This window comes from Thermobia domestica, chromosome 1, assembly GCF_964235325.1.
Source record: "Thermobia domestica chromosome 1, izTheDome1.hap1.1, whole genome shotgun sequence".
NCBI classification, from domain to species: Eukaryota; Metazoa; Arthropoda; class Insecta; order Zygentoma; family Lepismatidae; genus Thermobia; species Thermobia domestica.
Window position 1 is genome coordinate 157,080,664 of NC_137454.1, and position 14,886 is coordinate 157,095,549.

Consider the following 14,886-nt stretch of genomic DNA (forward strand, 5'->3'; position numbering starts at 1 on the left):
GCTACCTCTAACAATGTGCATTAAATTTACTCTCCGTCCAATACTATTCCAAAAATTACCTTGTCTGTAAAGGAATGAGTGGTTTGGGTACAAAACCTCGCGGCCAGAACCTCGCGGCGACAACCTCGCGGACCAAAACCTCGCCTGGCCAAAACCTCGCCTCCCAAAACCTCGCGGCCCAAAATCTCGCCTGGCCGAAACCTCGCCTGGCCAAAACCTCGCCGCCCAAAACCTCGCGGGACAAAATCTCGCCGGGCCAAAACCCCGCCTGGCCAAAACCTCGCCGCCCAAAACGTCGCGGGGCCAAAACCTCGCCTGGCCAAAACCTCGCCACCCAAAACCTCGCGGGCCAAAATCTCGCCGGGCCAAACCTCGCGCCCCAAAATATCGCCATACCCAAAATCTCGCCTGACCAAAATGTAGATGTTCCAACAGATGATAAGAATGACGGTATAAAAGAAGCTGTTTCAGAAGAAGTATCACGGGTATTTGACCAAGTCCCGCGATACCATATGAAAATTCTATTTCTGTATTAGAGGATTTCAATGTGAAGGTAGGGCGACAGGATGTTTTTAAACTGGTTATAGGGAAAGAAAGTCTGCATAAGGAAAGTAATGACAACTAACGAGGTTAGTTTCGTGAACTTTGGAACATCCAAAGACTTAAAATTTTAACAAAATTCTAATAATATTTATGAAAATATGAAACAATATATGAGTTTTTACGACGTTCCTTGATTATGTCCTATAGGTTAAAGGAGACGTAGATGACCAGGATGAAGGAAATCATCGATTAAAGAAAGTGGGAGAAAACGGGAATAACCCGAGAAAACTCACGCACACGATGTTTTGTATATTATTATTATTATTATTATTATTATTATTATTATTATTATTATTATTTGTAATGTGGAATTGCATATTAGGGAACACATTGGGTAAATTTTAAAGAAAAGTTTCATTCGCGGCGAGGTTTTGGCCCGGCGAGATTTTGTCCCGCGAGGTTTTGGGCGGCGAGGTTTTGGCCACGCGAGGTTTTGGCCCGGCGAGATTTTGGCCCGCGAGGTTTTGGGCGGCGGGGTTTTGGCCACGCGAGGTTTTGGCCCGGCGAGATTTTGTCCCGCGAGGTTTTGGGCGGCGAGGTTTTGGCCACGCGAGGTTTTGGCCCGGCGAGATTTTGTCCCGCGAGGTTTTGGCCGGCGAGATTTTGGGCGGCGATGTTTCGGCCGCGAGATTTTGTCCGTATAACACTTTCTTGATTTTACTAAAACAACTTGACTTTTGACAATTTTCTATCCACATTTATCTTACGTGTTATGCGTCATTTTTAAGCTGTTTATTATGTCTTTGCAATAAGCTTACAATTAGCCACCTGCTTATAGTTTCTGAGATACGTGTACGACTTAATTTTTTCATTGATTTTCCACTGAGTTAATGTTAATATTTCGTAATATTTTATTATGTTCTATCCATTTTAGGACAATTTACTTTTTGAATATAGAATCTAGAAAGTCTCTTTCATGTTCGAGCTGAATTTCAGCAAACTCCCTGTTTAGGTTTTTGAGATAAGTGGAGGAATTATTTGCTTTTCATTCTTTCTCCATTTACATTAATGTTAATGTTTCGTGTTTTTTTGATTATGTTTTATTCATTTTAGGAAAATTTGCTTTTAGAATATAGAATCTACATAGTCTCTTCTATATTTAAGCTGAATTTCCGCAATCTCCCTCTTTTGGTTTTTGAGATAAGTGGAGGAATTAGTTTTCATTGATTTTCAATTGGTATTAATGTTAATGTTTCGTGCTTTTTGACTATATACCATCCAGTTTAGGACAATTTGTCTTTGGAACATAGAATCTACATAGTCTCTTCTACATTTAAGCTGAATTTCAGCCATCTCCCCCAAAGTGTATTTACATCATTACGTTCGGATATGCCCTTTGGAATCCTCATTTTATTGATAAAGACAGTGTTTAATCGAATAGTCGATCGTTTTATGAAAACGTTAACAATAGTTTCGAAGAGTAATTTACTTTTTACTTCTAGCTTGTAAACATATATGAGTTTCTGCTTTCTTTTTCTATTCTTTTGCTTTTTTTTTAAAATCTTTCTTATTTGTGTGAGTTCCTATCACCCTGAAAAAAATGTGAGGGTACTCGAGGACCGGAAGGACTCCTGGAGTTGTCGCCTCTGTTAAGGGTGAAGTTGGAAAATAAACATTTGTTTAGAAACTCGTTCGGAACTTACAGTAATTGAATCACTGAGTACAGAAAGGATTTGAGTAACAATTTTGAAATTTTAGACAAGGAAAAAAATTAAAGTTAGTCAAATTTTTGACTAAAAGTATGAAACTTGAACTTTTGCATTGTTACAACTTCTACTAAATATTTAATAACAGGTAGTTATGGCATTTCAAATTGCTTAAAATTGAATTTTGGCTTTTTCTACGTTGTTTAATTGAAAATAGATACATGCTTCCTATGTGGTTACATGATATGTGATAAATAAAGAAATCATACACAATTTATCTATTTAATTTTTCTTTACTCTCTCTTAGGCTCTTATGGGTGTCAGGAGTTGTGATGGGTATTGCTGCTACTATTCTGATTATCACTGAATCATGGAGAAAATACCAGGAAAATCCTACTGTCCTTATTATCGAAAGGAACAGGAATGACTGGGTGTTAAATCAACCAGCACTGCTTCTGTGCAGTGACCCATTGGCCAAAAAGCGTGCAGTCAAAAAGCTTGTAAAGAGGTTAGTAAAGTAGAAATAATATAGAAAATTAACATACTGCTGCTACCTAGTAATTCGCTCCTCAACAACTGACAGTTCTCTTCCGAGCTTTAAAATCAATATTACAGAAATCGTGCTGTAATAGCTAACTGCTTCTGTAGATTTTCATACAATTATGCGATGTGATGTAGAAGGTGATTATTGTTAATAAAATATCTCACTAAATTTACGTATATTAGACAACTTATTTTACTTTATAAACTAGGTGTGAACGTCATATAGTTTTACATTTGCACACACAATTTAAAGGAACATATATTATCACTAGTGGTTCATAATCGAGCACACAACTGAAATGTGGAATGCTGCCACATGTTCTGTTGTTTGTGTTCATTTATGTGTCGGTAAGCTACAGGCCTACAGGCAGCTGAGAAATGTAGGGGGGCCCGGTAGAAGTTAGGGGGACCCCAATCCAACCATATTATAGTTCATCACTCTATTACAGTTCATTTGCAAGCCTACCATGAAAATTTTAGGGAGGAGCGGAAAAAATTTAGGGGGCCCGCCCCCCCTAGACCCCCTTGGATACGGGCCTCGTAAACTATCTGCTTGTATGTGAATATTTGTGGTTCTTTGCCTCAATGGCCAGCTTTAGGAACAATGGCCTTAATAAAGACCGTATGTCAATCAGCAGAGCTGAAGACGTTGTCTGTGGTAAGAGGACGATATTCTAGTACAATCTTTCCCAATTGTGCTCCGTAGAAGAAATTTAGAGGATCGTGATATTATTTACATCTTATAATTTACAGAAGATGTAAATGATGCCATGGATTCCCTGTACGTTCCATATGTTGTATGCTTATCCTTAGGAACACCAAGGTATTTTTAGGTTACATGGAACACCAACGGGGGGGCCTCTGAGGCCCACAGCATAAAGGTCACTATTTCTCACGGAAAACAATTTATCTAGTCTGATATGAACTTACGATATCTAAGACATCATATATTTTTATTCTCTATTATTACTGCGTTTCTAAGTACAGTGTTGCCAACTATATATGTGTAATTGTTTAAATTACCATCTTATTTATGTCAGTAACTATGACCTATTTATTTTATTTGTTTTTGTAGAAAAACTATCAAACAGATCAATAGCGACTTACTTCAGTGTAGTATGTATACAAAGGCGGCTTCTAAAAGCATTTTGATTGTGGTGCAGTAAAGTGGGGTAGAATGGGGAAGAGTGGTATATATTTCAGTATTTCAATGAATTCAGGATTAATCTTTTATAATTCCACCCCAGTTATCCTTAGAAAGGCGAAATTCTTTCAAATTTTGTTTCCGCGAAAAGATAGACAAAATGAGGGACGTTCATTGGACACTATAAGGGATGTAACCAGAGAAGCAGTATTGCCAACTCAACACGAGTTACAATTTTTCTAGTAGTATAACGTCAGGTTTTTGCACCTATGGAATGAACATGTAAAACGTTAGCAATCAAGCTACGACTTGTTTGTCAGTTTCGTAAACTACCACCACTAAAACATCAAGAATATTACAAGGGATTCATTGCAAGAAACGTACCACTGCCATTTGTTCCATTTCCTTTACCAAATAAAATGTTCACATCACCGTCTTTTGCATCCAAATTTGACAGGATTGTTGCCATCTTGCTATATTCTAGCTCATTAAATTCTATGTTGAAAGTCCTTTAAGATTTTTATCAATTGAACTTTGGCGAAGAGCACAATTTGCCATTGTTCCAATGCTGCTGCAGATTCACACATACAGTCACAGTCACAGAATAACGAGCTGACAATTTAAGATGAAATATGCGTCTTCAGTCAGTGTTGCAGGCTGCTGCTCGTAGATTCTATGATTAAAAATACTTGAAAACACCAGAGGTGCAGCAAGATAGTTCTTTCCAATCGCTATTGAAACTTGATTTTCTCTCTTTCTTGACACACACACACACACACACACACACACACACACACATATATATATATATATATATATATATATATATATATATATATATATATATATACATATATATATATATATATATATATATATATATATATATATATATGTATATATATATATATGTGTGTGTGTGTGTGGTATGTGTGTGATAATATAAAGTGACATATTTAAAGTTAGGAGGTTTCAAGTAATAAACTAATAGAAAACAAAATATTTAGGTGCCAAAAAATAATCAGAAAAAAGTATATAATAAATTTTTATCAAGTGCAGTTGGCAACACTGCATCAGAATAATAGCTCAGAGTGTCTCTGTATGTTGTAATACCAAAATTGCTTCAAAGAAAAATAAAATAAATAGCCAAAACACTGGAAAATAGCAGTTAGCGTATGCGGTGAATAGCCCCTTAGTACGACCAGGGGGGGGGGGGGCTCTGAGGCCAACAGCACTTTCTTTATTTATAAATATATAAAAAAGAAACACTAAAAACTAAGCAAGTACGTTTTATGATGAATGGGGTCAAGCTTGACAATATCAATGTTTTTCAGATTTTCTTTTGTGCAATTAGAAATGTTACAAAATATAACAAAAATTATTTGTGGGCCTCCGATCCCCCCCCCCTGGTGTTTTTAGGGTTATAGAATTACATAAATAAAGGTTCATAATTTGATTGTTGTTAAATGCTACATACCTTTCAACTACTGATACTACGCAGATATTAAAATTTAAAAGTGTGTGGTCCGTACCTTGCCTAAAAAGGTGGTTAGCAAATCTGAAGTAATTTTAAGCCACTGATCTAGTAAGATTCATTTCGCAGTCTTAGACTACTACATATTCAAAAAGGTGACTTCCTTGTTAGACAGACTGTGCTTTATAGAGATTTCCTCAGGCAATATACAGTATTACTGTTTTTATGTTTATGTTGCCAATACTTATAATAAAATACATTACTATTGATGCAACATGCAAGAAACAGTTTCTACAGGCTGTCGCCTGGAAGAAAAAGTTATCTTTGCCGTGGTCCTTAGAATGACTGGAAACTTCCTAATCAGTAAAAGAAGTGGAGAATAAGACGTACTCAGAACCTCTGCAGAGAAGAGCCTAGAAACTCCCAAATCGAGATCCAGATATCTTCACATTACTAAATTTAGTGGTTATGAACCAGGAGTTCATGAGATACGATACACCTGTAATTGATAAGATAATCTAAGGGCATACGCAAAAGAAGGGATAAATAGCAACCAGACATTTACAAGCACAGTCAACCTGAAATTGCTAAAGAATCTCCAGATTATTGTCTAAGCTTTCTATTTTCTAAGCAGAAGTTGGTTTATGTCAACTTGAACGAGTACTATTTAGATAAAAGTGGTTCTCTTTAATAGCGTCTATCTAATTAATTGATCACTGTGAAGTGTCTAACAGGGAAACCTATTAGTCCCGACATTGCTTTGACACTCTTCATGGCTTTGCACCTGGAGATTAATATTATATATATCACTACTATCTGTAATAGTTTAAAAATATTTCTGATGTTTAGTAACTATCTTACGTTTCAATTTGTTTAATTCATTTTTAGAATTTCATAGTAGTCTATACATATGATGGTCATCGTGACATTGTTATCTCTTTATCAAATGTAATATAGTCCGTCTAATTCAGGATACCAGTATACTAGAGGGTGGTCCAAAGTGTGGAAAGTTATAAATGTTGCAAAATATAACTGAAGTAACAATATTGGTGGAGAATAGGGATGGAGGAAAATGTTTGAGGATATATCACAATGGTATTTTGAGTTTTATATAATTGTCTTAAATAGAAACCATAGCATGTGATATGCCATTTTAATAGTACTTTTTGTAGAAATTGAAGACACTTGTTTTTGCTTTAGCACTAACCGTTACAAAGATATGACTGTTTCTTTGTTACGTCCCCGAGAGAAGATCTTAGTCACACAGCAAGGACTACGCACTGTTACAGGTGGTGTTCAAGGGTTCCCCATTTTAGACGATTGTTACATACATTCTGAGTTCCCAGTTATGCAAAAACTTACCCAAAGTGTTGGCTGTAATGTTAGAACACGCGTACACAATTCCTTTTTCGAGATGCTGAACATCTCTAATTTTCAATACTTCAGACTTCACATGACTCCACAGGTAGTAGTCCAGTGATGTTATATCAAGGAAATCAGAGGTCAATTCCATAGCGCCCCGCCGATCAATCCACGCACTTATCGAAATTTCTTATCGAGGTACTTACAAACACAGGCACTGTAATGGAATGCGGCACCAATCTGCTGTAAACATTAGGGTATGACCTATCCTCCGATAGCAGTGATGGGAAGATATCTTCTAACGTGTTTCGCTACAGCTGATAACACATCGCCGTTTGAGTCCCATCGGTGAAGAAGAGGCCCACAACATGAGTATCCGCACGGAGCACCACATCATTATCTTGTCGAGAATACCTGTGAATGCATCAAACCAATGCGGATTACTATCCGACCAGTACTGCACGTTCTGTTTGTTAACCCTGCCCGACATGTAAAAGTTTGCCTCATTAGTAAACAATACCTCAAAGGCGAATTGTGGAGTTTTGTCGTAGCTGCCCTGTGTCGCATTGAGCAAATTCCAGACGACGATCCGGATAGTCTTCTGTAAAGTGTTGGTAAAATTTATCTTATAAGTGTGTTAATTATTCACCGATGTAATGCACATGATTGAGGTGCGACTAACATCACTATCACGGTTACATATAGTTCTCTTGGGACTTCTACTGAATGATGCCCACATTACCACAGTTGTTGCCTCGTCTTCACTATGCGTGGTCTACCAGTCTTGGGTAGATCTGCTACAGATCCAGTTTCTTGGAATTTCTTCAGCACTTTGAACACATACGGTTCATTTCCGTTTCGCCTACGGACTTCCCGCAGTATATATCGTTATCTCAATCTCATCTTAGATGTAGGCCAATTGGCCTATTCCCGTTTTGCCTACACTCATTCGACGAGGGATATTTAGTGTCTGCGGAATTATTATTATTTTTTTTTTACAAAGATTTATGAATAAGTTTATTTTTCAATGTCAGCAACAGCTCTGATGTGATTGACTATGATTCTATCCAAGTACGTGCCGTGCCACTAGTAGTTCCAAAGGTTACCATTTCAAAACCGATATATGTTCTATTTTTTATTATTTCACAGAACAGTTTAAAAAGGCGAGTGTTTTTTCGAAATTTACAAGTTTCTGGAGTTCTTAGAGTTTCGAAGTTTACAAGATCAGTTTCACGAACTTTACAAGGCTGGTCGGTACTCCTGTGATTCTTGGGATGAACCATTATACCATTTCAGCCTTAGTGGTGCGTGGACGTAACTTTGTAGGTTTTTTTTTCTATCTGAATGCAGAAATATTGTAATATTGCAAGTAGAGTAAAATTGAGGCCCGAAGAGAAGGCTCAGGATAGCATGAATGCTTGCTATTAAATTCAATTTTGAATGCCTGAGTCATGTCCAGAGTGGTGGATGGGTATCATTGCTAATGAGAATCCTTTCCGGATGACTGTCATAATCGTCTCCATCACCCTAATGCTTCGTTCTCCAGAGATGAGTGCGATCTCAATGTGTTCGGCATGCGCCAATTCCACCCTCTGCTATTAAGTAACCTACGATGATACAAAGAAACAGTCATAACTTCGTAATGGTTAGCGTTAGGGCAAAAGCAACAATACTATTCAATTTCTACCAAAAAAAAAAAAAAAAAAAAAAAACTTAAAATGGCATATAACATGTTAGGTTTCCATTTAAGACGATTGCGTAAAATTCAAGGTGGTAGACGTCATTGTGATGTGTTCTAAAAAATTTCCCCCCTCCCTATTCTTCATCTACTTTGTTACTTTGGTTATATTTTGGATGGTTACTTTGGATATAACATAAGGGTGTTCCCGCATTTGTGGCCTACCCTGTAATTTATTTCTCCAAATTAAACAATTAGTTACATGCAAATTTTAATTGTTTTTCTTTACCATTTTGACAGCGAATTCAGAAAAGTAACTTCTAAGAAGCAAGAATTCCTCATAGATTATGTAACAACGGTGGGAAATCTAGACATAAAAACTATGAAGGATTTTGTGAAATACAAAAATTACGAAGACTTGCCTAATATTTCCCTAACTAAAATACAAGATGAGGTTAGTCATTTGTGGAGGTAGACTATTGTGCAAATCATATTTCTGTAATTACTTTTAATTTTTAATACTTTTAAACAATTAATTTAATTTTATTGTTATCTTGAAATTAACCTATAAATGGTATATATAAAACTTTTCAATCTGTTTCTAGTTTTAACACAAAGCTCGGTCAGGGAAACCTGGAAGATGGTCTGTGCTGGAAGATCAAAATCTATCACTATACTAAATATAATTTTGAAAAAAGTGCACGACATCGTACATTCCAGGATTGCCGATTAAAATTAAATGGTATTCAGAAGCTTTAAGCAATTCAGGTGAATTAGTATTTTACATTTTAAGTGAAGGCTTGTGCATGAAGGAATTTTTTCTATAATGGATGCCCCAAGTGCTACCACTCGACTGAAAAAGATTCAGAATGCAAATCTCTAAAATGAACTTAGCTCTTATTATGAAAAATCTAATTGACTTTACGCGCTTGATCATAACCACAAATAAGATATGGAGATAATACTACACTCTAGGAAAGCAACAGTATTCAAAACTAACGAATCAGCCTGTTGTCTACCTCAAAGAAGACCATTGTTTACAAAATCCTATTGAAAGGCTATTTTTGGGAAGTAAAAGATATCCGTATTATTGACTATCTTTTACAAGTATGTAGCAAAATTAATTACCGCTGAATACTATGCAAACGTTTAATATCAACTACAGAGAAAAAGCAACGGAAAAGTGGAAGGTTATCAAAAAATATACTCGTTTCGCATCACATCAATGCTGTCCTATACGTGAGTTATTACAATGGCCAAAAAATGAATTGGGGCTTGATTTGCTGCCATATCGGTCTTATTTACAAGATTTGACTGGATCAGACTTCTACTTCCTCCCAGAGTTGAGAAGAAATATCTTGGTGAACTTCGATATTCTTCTGACGAGAAATTAAGAAAAACATCAGCGAAATATCATTTTACAGATCTAGAGAAATCTGATTTTTGCGATGATATAAAGGCTTTAGAACTTCGTTGGACCAAGGATATTAGTACCAAGGGAGGCTTTGTTGCAAAATAAATACAAATTTCAATGGGTAATTTTTACTTCATTCCAAGAACTTTTTCATGATCCTTATATTTTAAGGATATAAGAGTTGATCAATTACTCGCAAAGAAGAAGGAAGACTTGAACTTTCCGGGAGCTTTTTGAGGAAATTGTTTAAAATAAATTACCAAATAGACAAATGAAGAAAGATCCAAATGCGGAACTTAAAAATATGTATCCAACGCATAAGAAAATCAAAATATCTAAGACGGTTGGATCACGTTACTTGCGTGATGAATACACGTATGATGTATATGATTATTGCAAGGCATCTTCTGACAGACCAGATGTAAGTTGAAAGGGAAATTTATAGCAGTGTGTCTGATGTGTTTAGCAACAACACTGATTATGTTGACTGGCATCACAGGATGGGATCAAATGATAACCTTTGGTTTTTTTGACTACGGACATTCAACTTCGTTTTGAAAATTGTGAGAAATGGAAGAGAAAGAAAGAAAAAAGACAACCAATTGCCAAACCATGACTTTCTAAGTATGGAAATAAAATATGACAAATAACCTTAAATGATCAACGGTCTATGGGAAATAGTGCCAAGTCGCATTTTGAAATGTTCATAGGAGAACAATTTAAAATGAGTGCTTGTTTTACCCAGTATCAGTGGTCTTTCTCGAATTCTTCCAGTTCTTCGTATATTATTCTTGTAATTAAAGCAGCATAATATATTCCTTGCAATATTTCTCAATATGCCACCAACTGTACTTAAATTTTCCCCATGGACTCTCTAAATATCGGTACCTCTTGTCACTGAAATACCGCATTTATTTTTAGCAGGTACATCATACCAAAAAGATAACTCACAAGGCTGTTGTTCTCTACTTTGAAACAGTATAATGCATTAGCTATTCCTGTACGGAAAGTTATTTATTTTGGATAGTTCATAGTAAGACTGAATCATGGATAATATGTTACAAATGTAAGAAGTTATAGCTATGGTCATCCGTTGACATTAGTATTGATATCATAAAGTAGTCTTAGAAGGATCTGATGCTTTTATATTTTTACATGTAGCTAGTTTATTTACCTTTTACGTAATGTCATTTTTCTGGAATTAGGATTCTTGTTCTTCAGGCTTTGAAAACTCAAATTTTTGGAAATTTATTCTAATTCTACCTTCACAGAAAACAATACCGATATTAAGTGACACGAAATTTAAATTTTTTATTAAGATGTCAATGTTAGGAATTACATAAAACACGATACATTATAATTAACTTACTAAATGAAACAGTATAAAATATCACAAAATAAACATTGCCATTTTTGAGAAAGGCGCGCCCAATGATATAGCCCAAAATATTATTCATGGAAACAAGTGAAGATGGATAAAACACTCACATAGGATATGAATTACAATCATTGTGTAATAATTTCTTCACTTAGCTGCAAACATTGTCGTTAATCTCGTGGTTAGTTTCTAACAGCTGCTATTCGCACTGGCCAGAGAGTTTGAAATAGCTTCAGAACTGCAAAACAGACCCACAGAGTTTCGTGTTAATATTGTAGAGTTCATTTTGTCGGGGTTCTCGCGTTTCCTCCCATTTATTCATTCCACCATTGCATTCATTTCTCATCATCGTCTTTTGTTTTAGCCTAGCCGGCATAATCGTGAGAAGTAAAACTTAAAGATTTCATTTTGAGTAACCAATAGGAGTTAGCAATCATTATGATCATCTAGTTCATCATCATTACAATCTATGTAGTTCATTATGATGTAGATCCAGCGGCACAAATCTGTCTTCAGCATTGGGGGGAGGGATAAGACCGTTCCCATATTTTTTAAAGCGATGTTCAAAATATTTATGAAGTTGAAAAACAATGCTGTCGGGAATCAGGTAAGCAGAGGTGTCTTCAACACTGGGAGGTGGGCAGATTTGGAGCTTATTCTGGGGAGACGTCAATTTCATCTCACTTTCCTTTGTGGCAATCGGACACAAATCATCATATTTCTCTCCAAAAAACACATTTCAATTCGGATTATTAGAGGAGACAGTCCCCCCAGTTCCAAGATTGAAAGGGACATGTCCCCTTCATTCTCCCTGGATTTGAGCCAGTGTGTATATCATTATGATGATCTAAACCTGGAGATAAGACACATCTTGTGAAGGTTCACATAACTCACACTGATGGTTAAGATGCTCTGTGTTTGAGTTACTATCATCTTGTAAATGGGTTTCAAGAAAATGTCTATATGGTGTGTATTTTTAAAATAAACCAAAAACGGTAGGTGTATTGTAGTGTGTACTGAATTGACAATAATGTTGAGAACACTAACAGGTGAAATAGTGAGCACAGTTGAAGGTTACTGCTCGTACATTTATTTCAATGTGTTCTTTTGGTAGTACAACTTGTACTACCAAGAGAACACATTGAAATAAATAAATAAATAAATAAATAAATAATAACAAATAACAAGAATGCAACAACCACACATGAAAGAATATCATACAACAATATAAATGTTTAATCTTAGAAACTAATCTGAAACGAAGTGTCCAGTAAGGCTTAATAATGCGCAAAAATAGTAATACTTCAACTCGTAATCACGATATGGTACTGTCTTATTTTGAACCATCATTGATAAGAGATTTTCAAAAATCAAGTACTTGCTTTTAAGCTTATTTCTATTCATGTGAATGATTTCACATATATTTTAAACTAACATCGATTACCCGCTTCGAATGTTAAAATAAAAATTTTAAATCCACAACTCTGCTATTTTGTTTTTAGTGGCATTGATTGAAACGGCATCGGAAATATAACTGCCCGTATCATCGACCCCGCAAACCATGGACTCGGTACTAATATGATGATTTTATATATCCCCCTTCCCATATTGTAGGGCATAGCATCGTAAGTGTAACTCTTCGACACTGATATCGGTTATTTTCGATCATTTATATATATATATATAATATGTATCCTCCCTTCCCTCCCCCAAGTTGAGGGGCTAAATTTGGATGTAAACAGGATCAGAAGTGTCACTGTTCAACTCAGATACTCCGAAAACTATGGATTCGACATTAATATTGGTCACTTTTCCAACATACCCCGTCCTAATGAATAGGAGTAGAGGAATCGTTGTGTGGAAGTGAATTCGGGACAAGTAAAGTGGTCCTACAAAACTCACTACACTAGAAAGGTTAATCGACTGAAAGTCATTATAGTAATATAATTCTGATTTTGTAAAGCTAAATAAAGTACGAAGAGATTCAAATAGAGATAACTCATCATATTTCTGGTTACTAAATAAAATGAATTTACTGATTTTTTTTTTGTATGGGAAAGAAAAGGTTGCATATGATTCAAAATTTTTATATATGCCAAAACTTGAAAAATAGATATATATTACAAACTCTAACAGTATAGCATAATTTAAATATCTGATATCTATCAATGAACAGCTTACTATTTTAGTCGATTTGCTTATCAAATATAATACTGTATATTCAATGTATATAAATGGGTAACTTACCAAAAGTATAAAACTGTTCATTCCTTTTACAACTCAAGTATAGGTGCTTCAATTTGAATTAATAATCTTCCATATAATATATACAGCCATAGACTTCTTCACAGAAAAATTAATATGTTTAAGAGAACCAAAGAGAAAATCCTTTTCTATATATTATGGAAGGTCAATCTAACGATCATATGTATTTACCAAATAGGCCAACTAATCACCAAATCACTCGAAAAGACTTTTTGAGCAATATGGAACACTAATCCACTTCGCAAAACTTGGTTATAACGACGAGACCTTTGTAAATAGAATAATGCCCAATAACCATTATTCATTGCCTGTTATATAAGGTTGCACTTAACCTCAGACTTTCTATTCAAAGTGCTAGCCCAACTTAAGGTTGTGTCCCTCCGAACCATGTATTCACGTAACTTGTATCTAACTTCACGATGTTAATGCAACTAGCGTTAGAAGTAATCCACATGGCATTTGAAGTAGCTATGGACACTCGTGTCCAAACCAGCCACCAACAGGCAGCTTAGTTCCATTTCCCGCCACTATGGCGCTGCGAAACTGCACTGAAATTATAAGGCCTGTAAAACATTTTTTTAAAAAGTATTTTTCTCTCTTTTCTCTGCCTATTCATTTCTATTCAAATATCGTTACACTTTCGACCATTATATATATATATATATATATATATATATATATATATATATATATATATATATCCTCCTCCCAAAGATGGGGGAGTGAATTTGGATGTAAACAATGTCGGAAATGTCACTGTTCTTCTCAGTCACCCTGAAAACTATAGATTCGACACTAATATCGGTCATTTTTCGATCATTTTTAATTATATCCCCTCCCCGAAGCTGCACCGTCAAAGTGATATAAAAAAATCCCAGGTCCGAACCTCATTTCTGTTGAAAATTTTATCGAGATCAGTACGGTGGTTCAAGAGTGATGAAGTCTCAAAGACAGCCACTTTCATTTCCATTTTTAAAATAGATTTCCCCCTCTCCCCCCTTGGCTGCACCGTCAAAGTGAAGTGATGGATCCCATCACAGGCCCCTACCTCCTCTATATTAAAATTTGATTGAGATCGGTCGGGTGGTTTAAGAGTTATTAAGTTTGTTTAATTTTTATATATACCTCCCACTTTCCGTCTCGAACCCTACGTTTCTCCGTCAAAGTAAAATGATAGAGAAACATCCCAAGCCCGAACCTTCTATGTTTAAAATTTGACCGAGATCGGTGGGGTCGTTCAAGAGTTATTAAGTTTTATTTATTTTTATAACTTTCTCCCCCCACCCTTAAGTTTTACCGTCAAAGTGAAATGATAAAAACACTCTCAGGGCTAAACTTCATCTATGTTGAAAATTTGATTGAGATTGATCGGATGGTTC

At 35.6% G+C, this 14,886-nt stretch overlaps 1 protein-coding gene across 1 annotated transcript in view; it reads left to right on the plus strand.

Annotated features, from left to right (window-relative positions):
• Positions 1–2,581: 2,581 nt before the first annotated feature.
• The window catches only part of LOC145668591 (uncharacterized), a 30,098-nt gene continuing 17,793 nt past the window's right edge, over positions 2,582–14,886 (plus strand). The window contains exons 1-2 of the mRNA XM_081736647.1: positions 2,582–2,757; positions 10,132–10,285. Coding sequence (XP_081592773.1) covers positions 2,582–2,757; positions 10,132–10,285 — 330 coding nt within the window. The remainder of the gene's footprint in view (positions 2,758–10,131; positions 10,286–14,886) is intronic.